Source organism: Piliocolobus tephrosceles, chromosome 9 (assembly GCF_002776525.5).
Source record: "Piliocolobus tephrosceles isolate RC106 chromosome 9, ASM277652v3, whole genome shotgun sequence".
NCBI classification, from domain to species: Eukaryota; Metazoa; Chordata; class Mammalia; order Primates; family Cercopithecidae; genus Piliocolobus; species Piliocolobus tephrosceles.
The window spans coordinates 113,488,949-113,506,242 of record NC_045442.1 but is presented as its reverse complement, the minus strand read 5'-3'; the positions used below and the strand labels follow the sequence as shown (position 1 = coordinate 113,506,242).

The window sequence follows — 17,294 nt, the reverse complement described above, 5'->3', positions numbered from 1 at the left end:
GGTGGGATCGCAGTCATGAGCCAGGGCGCCCGGCATTTTCTACCATATTATAAACAAAACCTTCCTCCACGTGTCTAAAACGAGTTGTTTAAAACATCTCTATCTTCAAATATACCCCAAATTAGTCTCATTTGAATGGTCTCACCGACATAGACACGAAACTAGCAAGACCTCAGATCATTATAAATTTAGTATTACTGATTCAAATTTATTTTTGTGTAAACATATAATGATTTTGTAGTTAAAACATCTTAAAAATTTCTATGCTGTTGCCTGAATCAAATTTTGATATGTTTTCTTCCTCTTCGATATGTCATGGGACCACAAGTTTCATATCATGGTGTGTGGTTTGCATATTACAAAAAGGTCTATGATCACTTCCTCATCAGATATAAAGGGCAATTAGATACAGTTAATACTTACAAGAGTGTAGGCTATGTGCTTATGGAAAATTGCCTAATTTCTTAGCAAATTGAGTATTTCTCAGAACATTTTCAGAGAAGTTATATAATACTTCCTTTCCTCCTTACAAATAAATGAAAAGATTATTACTTCACATGGCTTGTAAGCAGAATTTTATATTATTAAAAAGAAAAAAGAAATATGCACTATATGAAGCATGCAAAAATCTATCGTTTGTTTACTGGCTTCACAAACATCATATATGTGAAAGACTATCAATAATATTTATCTATATATTATTGGCTGCTTATAGAGTACAATCAGGTTTATGGAATTCATTAGGAATCATAACATAGCAAAGGAAGAAATCAGCTTGTGATTTTTTTACTCTGTGGAATGAAAAAGTTACAAGCAACATTTGCTATTGCTAAGAGCTCCACCTGTATTAAATGTATTCTAGCAATGAGAAAACGAGACTCCAAAAGTTAATAATTTATCTGAAGTCAAGTCTCCAGTGAGCAATAGGACCTCAGGTGCAGGCCCAGGCCAGTCTGTCTGCAGGAGGCTGTTACCTTCCCTGCTGACAACCTTATGCTTCCAGAAAGACCGAACTAGAATGTGTAGGCAAAGGCAAAATATCCACCTGCTGAGAAGATGTACGTTTATTTTCTTTGCTTTCCCTGCCTTACTTTGCTAGATCAAGGAATTTGGGCTGGTGTCTGTTCTTTTAAAACAAGTTTTATTCACTTTGGGAGGCCGAGGTGGGTGGATCACAAGGTCAGGGGATTGAGACCATCCTGGCTAACATGGTGAAACCCGTCTCTACTAAAAATACAAAAATTAGCCAGGCGTGGTGACGGGTGCCTGTAGTCCTAGCTGCTGGGGAGGCTGAGGCAGGAGAATGGCGTGACCCCGGGAGGCGGAGCTTGCAGTGAGCCGAGATCACGCCACTGCACTCCAGCCTGGTCAACAGAGCGAGACTCCGTCTCAAACAAACAAACAGACAAACAATCAAAAAAAGTTTTATTTTTGTTTTTATATATTTAGGGGTATATGTGCAGATGTCTTGCATGCATATATTGCATCATGGCAAAGTCTGGTTTTTTAGTGTACCCATCACCTGAACTTGAATGTTGTACCCAATAGATAATTTTTCAATCCTCACCCTCCCACCTTTTGTAGTATCCAAGGTCTATTGTCTTTCCATTTGTCTCACTTCCCAACTCAACTGATCCTGAAAGGGAGATGGTGCCTGCCTTTCTTTCTTTGGGAAGGGGGAAGAGACTGGATGTAGCTGATCCTTTGAAACCTCATCCCCCACCTCCTACTTCATTTCAGGAGTAAAGAAAATCTCAAAGCCACCTTAAAAACAAGTAAAACAGTCCAGGCATGGTGGCTCACATTTGTAATCCCAGCACATTAGGAAGCCAAGGCAGAAGAATGGCTTGAGAACTGGAGTTTTAGGCTAGCCTGGGCAACATAGCGAGACCTCATTTCTGCAAAAATTTAAAAAATTAGCCAGGTATGGTGGTACATGCCTGGAGTCCCAGCAGCTCGGTAAACTGAGGTGGGAGGATTGTTTAACCCCAGGAGTTGGAGGGTACAGTGAGCCAAAATCACAGCACTGCCCTCCAGCCTGGATAACAGAGCAAGACTCTGTCTCAAAAAAAAAAAAAAAGAAAAAAGAAAAAGAAGTAGAAGCAGGGGAAGAAAAGAAAGGAAAGAAAGAAAGTGCTTCAGGCAAAAATACTCCTAGGCTGGTTTAAATAATGCTATTCACTGAAAGTGTTTTCCATGCATAATGCATCAAATTCCATCTGATTTCTTTCACAGTTGAGGGCAGTGAAAGCTTATGGAATAAAGACCCGCTGACCAGTATTTCCTACCAGATAAACTCCAAATCCGCTTTAATGTGGCACCAGGCAAGGAAAAGCTGCCAACAGCAGAACGCTGAGCTCCTGAGCATCACAGAGATACATGAGCAAACATACCTGACAGGTAATGACATGAAAAGAAAAGTCACAAGTAAAATCAAGAGTGCTTTATTTTTATATAAGTTAACTTACAAGTCAACAGCACAAGTGTTTATAGATGTTATATGACAGAAACAGTTCTTAAGCAGTTTATGCAGATGTTATGAAAATCTGTACTCTGAAAAGGACACCAGGAATGGCAAATAGCTCTCATCTCCTGAGTCAACTGTTGGTTGTAAGAGTCTCTAGAGCCAGTGCTAAGAGGGATTCTGAGGGCTAATCTAGAATCAGAGTAAAATATGCCGCAGTCAATTAATGATGTCATTCTTGGATGCAAGGCAGTGGAACAATCTTGGTCAAGTATCCATCATCCAGATCTAACCTGTAGCCTCTTGGTCAAGCATCCATCATCCAGGTCTGACCTGAAGCCACAAGTCTTTCATTAGCCTCATAGAGGTCAAAATGATCAGTTAAAACACTGCTACCACCGCAGGGACAAGTCAAAGGCTGCTTTGAAACCCTGAAACCCCGAGTTCTTTTTGCCTCCCATCCCTTGAACCCCCAGGCTTTACCGGTTTTCGGTTTTTATTGATACTCTTTCCACAGTGTGTTTGGTTTGGTTGTTGTTGTGTTGTGTTGTGTTTTGAGATGGAGTTTCCCTCTTGTAGCCCAGGCTGGAGTGCAATGGTGCGATCTCGGCTCACTGTAACTTCCACCTCCTGGGTTCAGGTGATTCTCCTGCCTCAGCCTCCCAAGTAGCTGGGATTACAGGCACCTGCCACCATGCCCCGCTAATTTTTGTATTTTTAGTAGAGACCGGGTTTCTCCATGTTGGCCAGGCTGTTCATGAACTCCTGGCCTCAGGTGATCCATCTGCTTCGGCCTACCAAAGTGCTGGGATTACAGGCGTGAGCCACTGCACCCGGCCAATGTGTTTGTTTTTAAAACATCTGTTCTTATTAGATTGTGAAGACTAAAAGAGCTAAAGTTTGCTTGAGAAGAGAGTATCTGTTTTAGGTTCTAAAATATGCACTTGGGGAAACAGAGAGATTAGGACCAGAAATTAGTGTGGGAACAAAAGCATCCCCAATTTCTTGCCCCCAAAATCTCCTCCCTTTGGTTTCTCAGGACACGACTAGATTAATATTAATCTGTCTCTGCTCCTATGACTGCTGTGTTCAAAAAAACCCTGTGGCTTCTCATTTCCCATCAAATAATTAACAAAATACATTTTGCCTGACATTCAAGGTTGCCATCTGCCGAACATCTGTACAGTTCCTGGTCTTGCATTTTGCAGTCCCGATAAAAAAGAAGTCTTGGGTTCCTTGTTTTTCCTCATCCATTCTCACCCTCACATCTTTTCCCATATCGTTTCTTTTGGCTGGAATTCTCACAATTGTATACAGTTGAAATGCAGTTCTGTTTCCATCTGCATTTCTCTTCTTTGCTTATTACCACTTTTATTAATATAATAGTTACTCGCACATATGTCCTGCTTCCTCGACAACACTATAAATACATTAATTTGTTATTATTTATTTACTCATTCATTCATTCATTCCCAAGATACCTGGTACCCAGGTGCCAGGCTTTGTGCTAGGTCCTGGGGGCATCAAAGCTGACCCTGTCTTGTCCACATGCAGCTTCAAGTCCAATGGGAAAAAGAGATGTAAACAAGAAAACAAACAAATGAATAGGTACCAATTACAACAAGTCCTGCATGGAAAGCAAACTGAAGGCCATGTGGAGATTGTGCCAGAGGGGGAAATAGCTGAAAACGGGGAATGTCTTGTGAATATCTATGTCCCCTCTCCCCACAAGGAGATTCACACAGCGCCTTCCAAGAAAGAGTCTCACTGAACGTTTGCTGACTGACACATGCAGCAAAATAAAAATACTTAGAAATTCAGTCTCCTGTTTGGAAAACTAGACAGTTCATGGCAAGAAGACGGTAAATGCAGTGGTTCTTCCGTGGGAAGTGGCTTATTTATCACCTTGGAATTCTGTTAAAGTGATGATGCCTAGGCCAAGACCTTGAAGATTCTAGATCAGTAGGTGTGACTCAGGGCACAAGAATCTGCCTTTTATCAAACTCCTGGGTGATTCTGAGGCAGCTGGTTGAAAGAGCGTATCTGGCAAAACACTGTGTTGGTTCCTGCTGCATCCAGGTGCCAACACCAGGCAGCAGAGCAGAGGGGCTAAGAGCAAAGATTCTGGAGCCAGACTGCCTAGGTCCCAGCTCTGTGAAACTGGGGGAGCTCGTGGGGACTTCCTGAGGCACCTGTGCCTTGGTGACCTTGTCTGTTAAAGGAGCTAATGTGTGTGAACCCATGTAAGGGCAAGAGCATACTCCCTACCTGGCCTCGTTTCTTAGCATGTACCTTTTTCCAGCTATTTTCAGATGACACCCATCACCAACCAGAGCACATCTCTCCTATAAGTTATTATTAAGGAGACTGAGGATAGAAAGCAATATGACGTCACTGTGCATTCATAATCTTAGAGATAGGGTTCTTCCTCTGTCTACTCAATCATTCTGTTTTGTATTGGCCTTTAGGACCCTTCTAACAGTGGAACACAAAGGATCGGAGTGATTCATGTTTACAACCATGCACAAAAATAAGGAGGAAGAGGAGAAAGTACAGAAGAGACAAAAGTAAATTTATGTAGATGATTAAGGAAAAGAAAAGATGATTCGAGGCAGTCCTGTGGTTATTTGGGCAGACCTGCAGGCACGAGAGAAAATGTTTCAGAGGTGGTCTGGGCACAGTGGCTCACGCTTCTATTCACAGCACTTTGGGAGGCCGAGGTGGGTGGATCACCTGAGGTAGGAGTTTGAGACCCGCCTGGCCAATATGGTGATATCCTGTCTCTACTGAAAATACAAAAAATTAGCCAGGCATGGTGTCAGGCTCCTGTAATTCCAGCTACTTGGGAGGCTGAGGCAGGAGAATGGCTTGAACCTGGGAGGTGCAGGCTGCAGTGAGTCGAGATCGCACCATTACACTCCAGCCTGGGCAACAAGAGTGAAACTCATCTCAAAAAAATAAATAAATAAAAATAAAAAAAGAAAAAAGAGAAAAAAGGAAAAGAAAAAATGTATATCAGAGATGCAGAGGTGAAATGGTTTCAGTTGGTGTGTTTTTGGTTTTGTGTTTGAATTTGTTTATGGGGTGTGTTATCTCTTGGAAGCCCCGGGACAGAGCACAGGTTACTTTGTGCTCTCTCCACCAGCTACACAGAAGGAACGAGTGATCTGAGCCGACAGCGACTTTGCCCAAGCACAGACTCATTTCCTGGTCTCCGGACTCTGCTATCAGACTCCGGCTGCAGGAAATGCTTCCCTAATCAGCAAGGGCTATTCTTGTGTCCATCAGGACAGCAAACAAGCCCCAGGAGATTCAGAGGCTGGGTTCACCTCAGATACTGACTTGAATCTTATCCAAGCCTCCGGAATTTCAGTCAGCAAATTTTCACTGGCATCTGGATAAGAACGGCATCTCTAATGAGATTTGTAGTACTTCCTGCCTTTCTTTAAGTAAAAAATATCAGGCATTAGAACAAGAAAAAGTCTGACAGGGAATTTAAAAAATAGGGGAAAGATGTTCTCTCCCCACTGTTTATTTGAAAGAAAGGGATGACACTCAGTGTTGATTGAGATGTATTGGGGAAGAATCGAAAACAGTGGTATGAGTGTGTGATTGCGATCCACTCTATTTTGGAAAATATGCCATTAAAATGGAAAAAAAAACCCTCCAAAATATTTACACTTTTAAAATAAGTTTTCTTTTATATGGGGGTTTTGAAAAGGCTGTATTTTTTTTTTTTTTTTTTTTTTTCAGAGTGAGACGGAGTCTCACTCTGTCGCCAGGCTGGACTGCAGTGACACCGGGGCTTAAGTAATTCTTGTGCCTCAGCCTCCTGAGTAGCTGGGGCTATAGGCACGTGCCACCATGCCCAGCTAATGTTTTGTATTTTAGTAAAGACGGGGTTTCACCATGTTGCCCAGGATGGTTTTGAACTCCTGAGCTCAGCTGATCCACCAGCCTCAGCCTACCAAAGTGCTGGGATTATGGGCGTGAGCCACCACACTCGGCCAGAGTCAGTATCATTGTTTAAAAATGTAGAACCTGGTTTGATGACTCTAATTAAATTGCCTGCCGATTACTGAAGAGCTACCATGTAGTAATTTCTGGGTTTTAGTTCTAAAGCCTACAGCAACTTCATGAATGAATATTATTAGCCCCACAGTATAGATGAGATAACAGACTAGGAGGGAGAAGTTAGGGAACTTGCTTAATGCCTACTGTTTAGAAAATAGCTGAACTGGAATTCAGCCGTCTTTCATTTCACTCTGCCTGTGTCTCACGCACGGAACACCCGGGGGTCCGCTGGTTCCCAAAGCACTGATGAGAACCCTTAATTTTGTCAACATTTCCTGGCTCCGGTAAATGTATTCCAGATTGGTGGTGATCTGATTTCATATTATCTGCCAGGTGAAATGTTTCTGCCTGGTAACACGTTTGCGCACTACCCACAGCTGTTTTATCGTCTTCCCTTCTGTGTCCACCCTGAAAAATGTTGGGACACTCTATGGAGTTCCTGAGTCCTGAATCAGATTTATGACTCCGTATGTGCAGGATGAGGATTTACAGAACTGAAATAAGATATAGGAAGTGAAATTTGACTTGTTTCCCGATTGTTTTTACCAGTTTCCTTTGGTACTGCCTGAAAAACACATTGGACCTCAATAAGAAAAAGAAAAAAAAAAAAACCACGAAAATAAAAATACCAGTGTAATATTGGACTTTTATGTCTCTTCTATCACATCTAAGTTCAAAAGTTGGTATATAACCATTTCAGACAATGAACAAGTTCAGACAACGTATGCAGAAAAGTTACCCCTTGAGCATGTGAGGCTGGACGCAGTGGCTTAGGCCTGTAATCCCAGTGGTTTGGGAGGCTGAGGTGGGAGGATTGTTTGAGTTCAGGAGTTCAAGACCAGCGTGGGCACTATAGCAAGACCCCTACTGTACAAAAAAATTTCTGGTTTGAGTTGGTATCTGGAAACAAAACAAAACAAACAACAAAAATTTAGCATGTGGACTTGTAGCTTTGTGAGGCAATACTAAAATATTTTGGTCTGTTCTTTTATAAAATTACAAAAGTGTATTAGAGAAAATTATTTGTGGACGACACTCATCTGCTTTAAGAGATATATTTTAATCCAAGGTTTGAATTTTGTTTCTAAGTCACACTTTTTGCCAACCTTAATTCAATATGAAGCTATTGATAATAATAATAATGGTAATAATAACAGTAGTAACTTAACATTTATTGGGCACATACCATATGTCAGGCTTTGTTTTAAAAAGTATTAACTAATTCAATTTTTCAAGACAAGTTTATAAGTACTTAGAGCTGGTAAAAAATGTCAAAAGATATTTCTCTTAAAGAGCTATTATCATTTCTTATGCCAAACATAGTAATTTAGTTACATAATCTCAGACAAAATTGACTTCAATTCTTTAATCAGCAAATTATTTACAATTTTTAAAACTTAAATACACTTTATTTTCTTAACTAAGTTTTTAAAAATCCCAGAGTAATTGGTTTTGGGAATAGCTAGTATGAAAATACTACTTTTAGGAGCATGCATGTCCTGTAGAATACATCTCTGCAAGTAGAGAGATAATTATTATTCAAGTTTGTACAACTTTAAGTAATTTGTGAAAATTATTTTAAAGAATTTTTTTAAAGGTTGTTGAGTACAGTGTTGTGCAACCTGTAGTCTCAGCTACTTAGGAGACTGAGGTAGGAGGATCGCTTGGACCCAGGAGTTTGAGAGCAACCTGAGCACCATAGTGAGACTTCATCTCTAAAAAATAAAAATAAATTTTAAAAATGTTTTAAAAGCCAAAGGATAGTTATTATTTTAATTAATTGCTTTTAATCAATTAAAATAACTCAGAACAGAGAATTCTCATTGATGGTGTTAAAAAAGATAGAAGTGGCCGGGCACGGTGGCTCACGCCTGTAATCCCAGCACATTGGGAGTCAGAGGTGGGCGGATCACCTGAGGTCAGGAGTTTGAGACCAGCCTGGCCAACATAGTGAAATCCCATCTCTACTAAAAATACGAAAATAAATTAGCCAGGCATGGTGGCTGTCACCTGTAATGCCAGCTACTAGGGAGGCTGGGGCAGAAGAATCACTTGAACCCGAGAGGCAGAGGTTGCAGTGAGTGGAGATTGCGCCACTGAACTCCAGCCTGGGTGACAGTGTGAGACTCTGTCTCAAAAAAAAAAAAAAAAAAAGGTAGTGGTAATAATAGGTTAGAGTGTTTCCTGTTGAAGAAATGAGGTCCCTGTTGTTTATAGTTTTATGACTTCCACATCAGTCCTAGTACAGAATTTGAAACATTGTAATTTTGATTTCTTAACTGTTAAGCAAAGCATCCTTGGTGTTAGCATAAGCCCTTAGTGATTAGTATTTAATCATCATTTTAATGAAGAAGAGAAATTGTCTTTAAAAAAATCATAAAATAAAATTCTTAAAATAAGTTTTGAAATATGCAGTTGAGGTAATACTTAGTCATATTCACACCACACTATCCTTAACACTATCCTTGAGAAAGTAGATAATAGTTAAGATGATAGGGTTTGAAGCCTCATTGGATCTGGGTTGGAACCTTAAAAATCTTTCCAGGTTACCTATGCGCCCTCTGCCTCAGTTTCCCCACCTATCAATGAAGGTAATAATTTTACTTGCCTTAGATTGTCAGGAGAATCAAAGGAAACATGGTAGGCATGATTGTTGTGACTTCCCTCAATTACATTTTGAGTCAAACACTTAATTCTGAATTTAATTTCAACTGTTATCTGAATGGCAGTTTCTTATTTGTTTGTTTTACTTTCTTTAAAAATATAGGATTAACCAGTTCCTTGACCTCAGGACTCTGGATTGGACTTAACAGTCTGAGCTTCAACAGCGGTTGGCAGTGGAGTGACCGCAGTCCGTTCCGATATTTGAACTGGTTACCAGGTAGGATTAAGCCTGTCTGTGCTGAATTAATCCAAATTTAAGTCATCTAGATGCCTTGAAGACCTTTATTATCTCACCTGTTGATCTCAAAGAGAAGAATTGTTAGACTTCATCAAATACAGTTCATTTCACCTTGCTTTGAAATCTACCAGCTAGATTTCCATATACTGAACCTTAAAGTTATATACCAGCTTCCTGGGATAGGGATTTGTCTGCCAGGATTCTCACACAAATCAATAAAGGTCTCTGTTTAAAGTTTCAATTCTCAGTGTATCCCTGATTTGTTGGGTATTACATTCAAAAGCAGATGTTGTATCTACTCTTAAACATGACTTCCTAAAAATGCTAGCTGCATTGTTACTATGTACTTGCTGTTACATCGACTTTGTCACCATCCTTGAGAGGATTAGCCAACATCTCTTTGTAAAGTTTGACAAGTGGATTGAAATTATTTTGGGTTGGAGAATTTTTTATGACTGTACCTTGAGTCATGAGCTATTTGCAGTTTTGCTGTCCTTGTGACAATGACTTTAACATCTACATTAACAGCCCCCTTTCCTGTTTTTGATTTAATAGCATTGGATTAAAAATACTATCTCAGTCACAGCTTATGATATTCCATATTAGCATAAAAATTCATTAGAGGTTTCTAGACAGTTTGTAGTTTATAGAAGAACAGTTGGGGATGATAAAACCTACGACAACTTTCTCATTTTTTAGAGGATGGAAAATGCTATGAGCTAATTGTTTCTACATTGTCATAACATAAAAGTAACAGAATATAAAATAAGTTTACATATTGAGCAACTATTTAGAGAAAACAAAAAAGAGATATAAAGTTTTTATCTTATTCACCAGTACCAACTAGTGTTAGTAGCCACTTGAGGCCTTCTATTGGGTATGAATCCAATCCCCACCCCTCAATCCCACCCCAGTGCCAATTTTTTTTTTTTTTTTTTTTTAAGGAAAGAGTGCAATTAATGATTAGTGATGTCTGCCATGGGTGTGGGAAAGGACGGAAGTATCATATTGGTCACATCTTTACTTATCAATTCTCCTATGGGCCATACTATTATAATACGGTGTTCTTCAGACAGTCACACTTCTTTTTTAAAGCCATTGAGTGGTTTTTGCTTTTGGTTTAGAAAATTAAACTCTCCTTTTTTTTTTTTTTTTTTTTTGAGACAGGGTCTCACTCTGTTGCCTAGGCTGGAGTGCAGTGGCGCAGTCTCGGCTCACTACAACATCAGCCTTCCTGGCTCAAATGATTCTCGTGCCTCAGCCTCCCAAGTAGCTGGGATCACCAGCATGCACCACCATGCCTGGCTGTTTTTTTAAAAATTTTTTGTAGAGATGGGATTTGCCCACATTGGCCAGGCTAGTCTGGAACTTCTGAACTCAGGTGATGTGGCCTGCCTCAGCCTCCCAGAGTGCTGGGATTACAGGCATGAGCCACTGCACCTGGCCAAACTCTCCATTTTCTGTATTTAGTTTATTGTATTACAAGAAGAAAAACTGCAATAAAACAGCATTTCAAATAGATGCTAAAACATGAGAGAACATTTTTAGAGAATATATTTTGGTTTAAATAAATTATATTTTACTGTGAAATTCCAGTTTCAAAGCATTACTTCAACAAATGATGGTTACAGTGCTGTCACTCAAGTCTTGAGCTAATAATCAGTTCTATCTTTTTCTGGAATGTGGGAAGTCAAAATTTCTGGAATATGGGAAGACTTACTGTAAGAGAATACATATAAAATATCCTTTTTCTGTGGGTGAAGATTTTAGGTGTCTGTCTACCCATTCAGCCAGATGCAATTAGAGAGTATTGGTTGGGCTCAATCTGATTTATTAGACAATAAAATTTATTAGGGGACTAGAATGTATTCTCTGTGTTGCTAAATTTTTATGCACAGTAGGCAGTCATTTAATTTATTCAATCAAGGGTGATGATTATGATATTTAACCACTTGGATCCTACAAGTTCAGGGAGAACATTTCTGAGTTAACTTTGGGTGAAGTAAAGAATGAAAGTGGAATGTGATTAAGAAAGGGAAGTAAATGCTTTTTTAAATTAAACCTCAATTCCTAAGAAGTAAGTGCAAGATTAAATTGCTTTGTGAAATGGTGTGAGAGTTTCTTCCAATGAAAATTAGAGATATTGTGAAAATTAAAAATCGGTTTCATATAAATTGTTCAGTCAAGCATTCAATTTAATAATTACCAAGTAATGAATCTATTAAAATATATTCCCTTTTGAAGTGAGAATATTTTGCATAAATGATGTGTAAGTGTGAATTCAAATATATAATAACTATGGTAAACATTAAAACCACTAATTAATGTCTCAAAGTTGAGAGAGGTATTGATAAATGTATAGTATGATTTTCTAATTAACACATTAATAACTAATAGCTAGAAAATGTATTTTTTCTTGAAAGTTTATTTTTAGTGCTAATACCTTATCTGTTAGTTCAGTTATCCTGTTATTTTAATTACCGTATCAACAAATATTTAAGATATCTTTATGCTTATTACTAACTTTATGATAACTTTATGCTTATTACTAACTTTAAAATAACTTTGGCTGGGCGTGGTGGCTCACACCTGTAATCCCAGCACTTTGGGAGGCCAAGGCAGGTGGATCATGAGGTCAGGAGTTCAAGACCAGCCTGGTCAAGATGGTGAAACCCCGTCTCTACTAAAAATACAAAAATTAGCCAGGTGTGGTGGCAGATGCCTGTAATCCCAGCTACTCGGGAGGCTGAGGCAGAGAACTGCTTGAACCTGGGAGGAGGAGGTTGCAGTGAGCTGAGATTGTGCCACTGCACTCCAGCCTGAGTGATAGAGCGAGACTCCGTCTCAAGAAAAAAAAAAAAGATAACTTTATGCTTATTACCAACCATTATTTATGGTTACTTTATGCTTATTACTAACCATTACCACCAAACCTTTAAAAAAAAAAAACCTTTATTTAGGTTATTACCTGCTCCAGACTTTGTGGAGCAGGTAATATGATTTCCGTCTTGCAGGAAAGGAAGTGAAGTTCAGGCACAGCTTACATAGACATCTGAGGTCACAAAGCATAGTTATTAACAGAATGTGGCTCATTCACCCTGTCTTCAGGTGGACGGTGAAGCTAGTTTGCGGAATACTGGTTTTTAAATCATATATTAGAATAGCAAAACACATGTGAAATATATCAATGCCTGTACTCATCCCACTAGCAACATTGACTTTATCAGGTTCTTTAGTCAGTTTCCACTAAGAAACGGATAAGGCATAGCTGCTGAAAGTATTCTTCAATAGGCTGAGTTGAAGATAGTGAGAGAGTTTTAGTTCTGGGAGCACAGCATGTTGCCCTTCTAGCTCTCCCATTAGCTTTTTCTCCTCCATTTATTTTATATTTTTATTTTTGAGACAGAGTCTCACTCTGTCACCCAGGCTGGAGTGCAGTGGTGTGATCTCCACTCACTGCAACCTCTGCCTCCCGGGTTCAAGCAATTCTCCTGCCTCAGCCTCCCAAGTAGCTGGGATTACAGGTACCTGCCACCTCCCTGGTTGATTTTTTTCTATTTTTAGTAGAGATGGGGTTTCACCATGTTGGCCAGGCTGATCTCAAATTCCTGACCTCAGTTGATCCACCCGCCTTGGCCTCCCAAAGTGCTGGGATTACAGGCATGAGCCACCGTGCCCGGCCCTAATAATGTTTAACAGGGTTGGTTTGGAACATCATGTATTCTTTCTTTTTAATAATTTCTACTTTCAGATTCAGGGATACATGTACACGGTTGTTACATACCTAGGTAAATTGCATGTTGCTGAGGTTTGGGATATAAATGATCCATCCCATCACCCAGGTAGAGAACATAGTACCCAGTAATTCGTTTTCCAAACTTTGTTACCCTCCATTCCTCCCCCATCTCATAGTCCCCAGTTTCTGTTGTTGCCATCTTTGTGTCCATGAGTACTCAATATTTAGCTCCTAGTTAGAAGTGAGAACATGGCTCTTTGGCTTTCTGTTCTGTGTTAATTCGCTTAGGATAATGGCCTCTAATTGCATCCATGTTGCTGCAAAGGACATGATGATTTCGTTTTTTTTTTTTTTTTTATGGCTGCATAATCATGCATTCTTTTCATTAAGTACCTCTCTTTGATAATGTAATCCATTGTGACAAATGTAAGTTTTAAGGTGTAGCTTTATTAGTTGATAATGGGGAGAAAGGTTGTTTCAAAGAAGTATATTTGCTTTATCAACATTCTAAGTATTGGAGTGATCCAACAATAAGAAAACAATAGACACCCATCTTGTCTTTTGCTCTGCAGTCAGTAAGTATTTTTTTGTGAATGTGTAGCAAAAGACAGAATGGGGGTCCATTGAACCTCCAGGATGAAGACATGAGGACACGTGGGAGGGATGCTCTCTGCTGGGAGTAGCTATCATAGTCCACTTTAACTTTTCCTTTTCCTCAAAGGAAGTCCATCAGCTGAACCTGGAAAAAGCTGTGTGTCACTAAATCCTGGAAAAAATGCTAAATGGGAGAATCTGGAATGTGTTCAGAAACTAGGCTATATTTGCAAAAAGGGCAACACCACTTTGAATTCTTTTGTTATTCCCTCAGGTAAGTGGTCTATGGGGTCTGAAGTGCCTAAACTATTAGAATTGAAAGATAAGCACCATTACAGCTTAGGTGTAACTGTTGGAATGCCTCCAGAGGTTTTGTGGATAGTCGATGGGGTAAACTGAATGATATTACTGCAATATTTTTGTGTGCTGGTTGCTAACATTTCCTGAGTGTGCGGCGGTGTCTGGGTGTTGTGGAGACTTACGCCCAGGCGTTGTGGGCTTACGTGTAACTGTTGAAATGCCTCCAGAGGTTTTGTGGATAGTTGATGGGGTAAACTGAATGATATTACTGCAATATTTCTGTGTGCTGGTTGCTAAGATTTCCTGAGCGTGCGGCGGTGTCTGGGCATTGTGGAGACCCTCTGACCTAAATAAAAACGTTATCTTCACAAGCAGTCCTCTGAGGTAGGTGTCATTATTCACATGCTGTAGTTAAGGAAAAAGATATTCAGAGGATACAGAAACCTTGCACACCTGGCAAAACCAGAATCCAAGCGAGAAAGTCAATATTTGGACGGGATATTTATATTAGGTCCTCACGGCTCTCTTTGGGCTTCCATGCTATGCAGTGTAGCATCTTATACTGAAGTTTTCATAGACTAGAATAAAATGTCTAAAAAGTTGTAACTGAATTTTATTTATTTGTTGAGACAGAGTCTCATTCTGTCACCCAGGCTGGAGTACAGTGGCGTGATCTCAGCTCACTGCAACCTTCGCCTCCTGGGTTCGAGTGATTCTCCTGCCTCAGCCTGCCAAGTAGTTGGGATTACAGGTGTGTGCCATCATGCCCAGCTAATTTTTGTATTTTTGGCAGAGACAGTGTTTCACTGTGTTGGCCAGGCTGGTCTTGAACTCCTGACCTCGGGTGACCTACCCGCCTCAGCCTCCGAAAGTGCTGGGATTACAGGAATGAGCCATCGTGTCTGGCCTGTAACTGAATTTTAAATGTCGGCTAGACTTCAAGAAAAAAAAAAATCAGTTGTGCTGTCCCTTACAATTTTATAGGAGAATAAACTACTAAGGCAAGAATTATTTCTTCAAATTGATGAAAGACAAACTACATATTTTTATTATTACCTGTTTTTGGAGGGATAACTAATGCTTTAAATGGTTTAATTTATTTCTGTTTTTCTGCTGGAGGAACCTGACAATGTGACATTCTTGATTTTTTTTTTTCTCATTGGCTTTGAAAACAATTTCATGTGTTTTAAAATATGCTTGACATGGCTAGAGATTCAAAAGGTACAACATGATAAATAATAAGGTTTTCCCTACCTCTTACCTGTAACACCCGGTTTACCTTCCTGGAGAATAATTGTTTCTGGGTGTGTACCCTTAGTTATTCTGTGACTATATACACATATACATTTATAATTATTTTTGTTTCATACAAACGGCAATATACTGTAATAGTTTTTACCTTAAGTTTTGCACTTAATAACAATTTTGGACATCATTCCATATAGAATATAAATAGCTTCTATGTGTATTTTCATGGCTGTCCAAAAGCTATTGCAGAGACAGCACATATATTTTTTTGACCAGTCTCCTGTTAATGGATTTTTAATGTAATTTACTTCCAATCTTTTATTAATACAAACAGTCCTGAAGTGAATAACTGTATCCATTATATGCACATCATTTCATACACATGGTAATTCCTGGAAGTGGACTTGTTGGATTAGGGAGGAGATGTGTTTGCGATTTTAATTTGTGTAGATTTGGCCAAAATCTTAAATAGATATAGATGAGGGTCATGGATGTTGGGTATGATTATACTTTACAGGCTCTTCATAATGACAGTGGGTATTTTCAGGGAAAGCCCATCATTTTTGCATTTTACCTCCACTATTCCTCCTCTAGGAGAAATAGTGTATTTTTTCCTTTTTGGAAGACTTCATACAGTTCTCTTTCTAAGACTTGGAATTTCCATGTTGCCAAAGAGGAGAATAGTTATTTTATAGTTTCTCTGGTACAGCACTCAGAATTCTGTAACTTAGCCTTACTGCTTAACCTGCCGGGGTTGGGATCCTCATCTGTAAAATGGAAATATTCATGACTCTTCTTCCTGAGATAAAATTTTGTTCATTTCACCAAACACTCAGTACATTCTTATTTCTCTATGATGCCTCCTTCACTTGCTAACCGCTTGACGTGAGTTTCTGAACATCTCTATACTCCCTGGATTAATGATTCTGTTTTATCTATAAACTCAGATAAACCAGAACCTGGAAAAAAGTATCAGAGTTCAAATTATGCAACATACAGGATTGGCAACATCCTTAGGCAAGAATTCAACCTCAAACCCTGTGAATTCTTGTAACACTCACCCGTTCATCCGTAATCCTCAGGTCTCTAGGGCTGTACGGTCTGGCTTAGCAGGCACTAACCACATGTGGCCACTGAGCACATGAGCTGTGGCTAGAGGAACAAACCATCTTCTGTGGCTGCCCCAGGGACCTCCCCTTCATGTCACTCAAGTTGGTTGTTTTCATGCTTTCAAATATTTTTAAAGTTCATCGGTTCAGTTTTTGAAGGACTCAGCATTGGCTGATCCTATTGTCAATTTCCTGGGTAGCAAAATTAGAATAACCCACCAGAGGGCTCCAAAGCTGTGCTAACCTTTTTTTTTCTTTTTCTTCTCTTCTTTTTTTTTTTAAACCACTGGAAGTGCACAGAATCTAAATTGTATTTTTTAAAATATGCATTTTTATTACAATTGTACACCATTTGAGCCTCATGACTGATTAGTTCCTTGTATGATTACGGGGCACAGAGTCCTGGGCTTAAACAATGATATTTCAGATACTCTTCACCTTTAAGGGAAGATAGGACCAATTCAGGAATTAAAGGAATAGAGAAGAAAGTTACCCTATAATGAACATATACTAAGGCAGCCATTTGAAAACATTTAATATGAGCTTAAATAATATATAAGTTCACTTTCATTTGGTAATATAGTCCCCTCTAAGCAAAACATGTTGCCAAAGTACTGTTTGAAATAGTATCTCTAGAATAGTAATAACAAGCAGCCATATATCAGCTATAACTTCAATTTTTTTCTTTTCCAATACTCAATACACCTATACGTATCAGGCCCCGTGCCAGGCTCAAGGCAATAGGGATTAATAAAGTGAGTTTCTGCCTTCAAACGTCTTTATTGGCAGTTTGCCCTAGCTCATTACTATTAAAGTAAATTTTTATTTTATTTTATTTTATTTTATTTTATTTTATTTTATTTTATT

General features: G+C 39.1%; 1 protein-coding gene across 1 annotated transcript in view; it reads left to right on the top strand.

Moving 5' to 3' along the window:
* The window catches only part of MRC1 (mannose receptor C-type 1), a 97,921-nt gene that overhangs the window by 21,062 nt on the left and 59,565 nt on the right, over window positions 1-17,294 (top strand). The window contains exons 4-6 of the mRNA XM_023223313.1: window positions 2,236-2,400; window positions 9,306-9,419; window positions 13,898-14,044. Of these exons, the coding sequence (XP_023079081.1) occupies window positions 2,236-2,400; window positions 9,306-9,419; window positions 13,898-14,044 (426 nt within the window). The remainder of the gene's footprint in view (window positions 1-2,235; window positions 2,401-9,305; window positions 9,420-13,897; window positions 14,045-17,294) is intronic.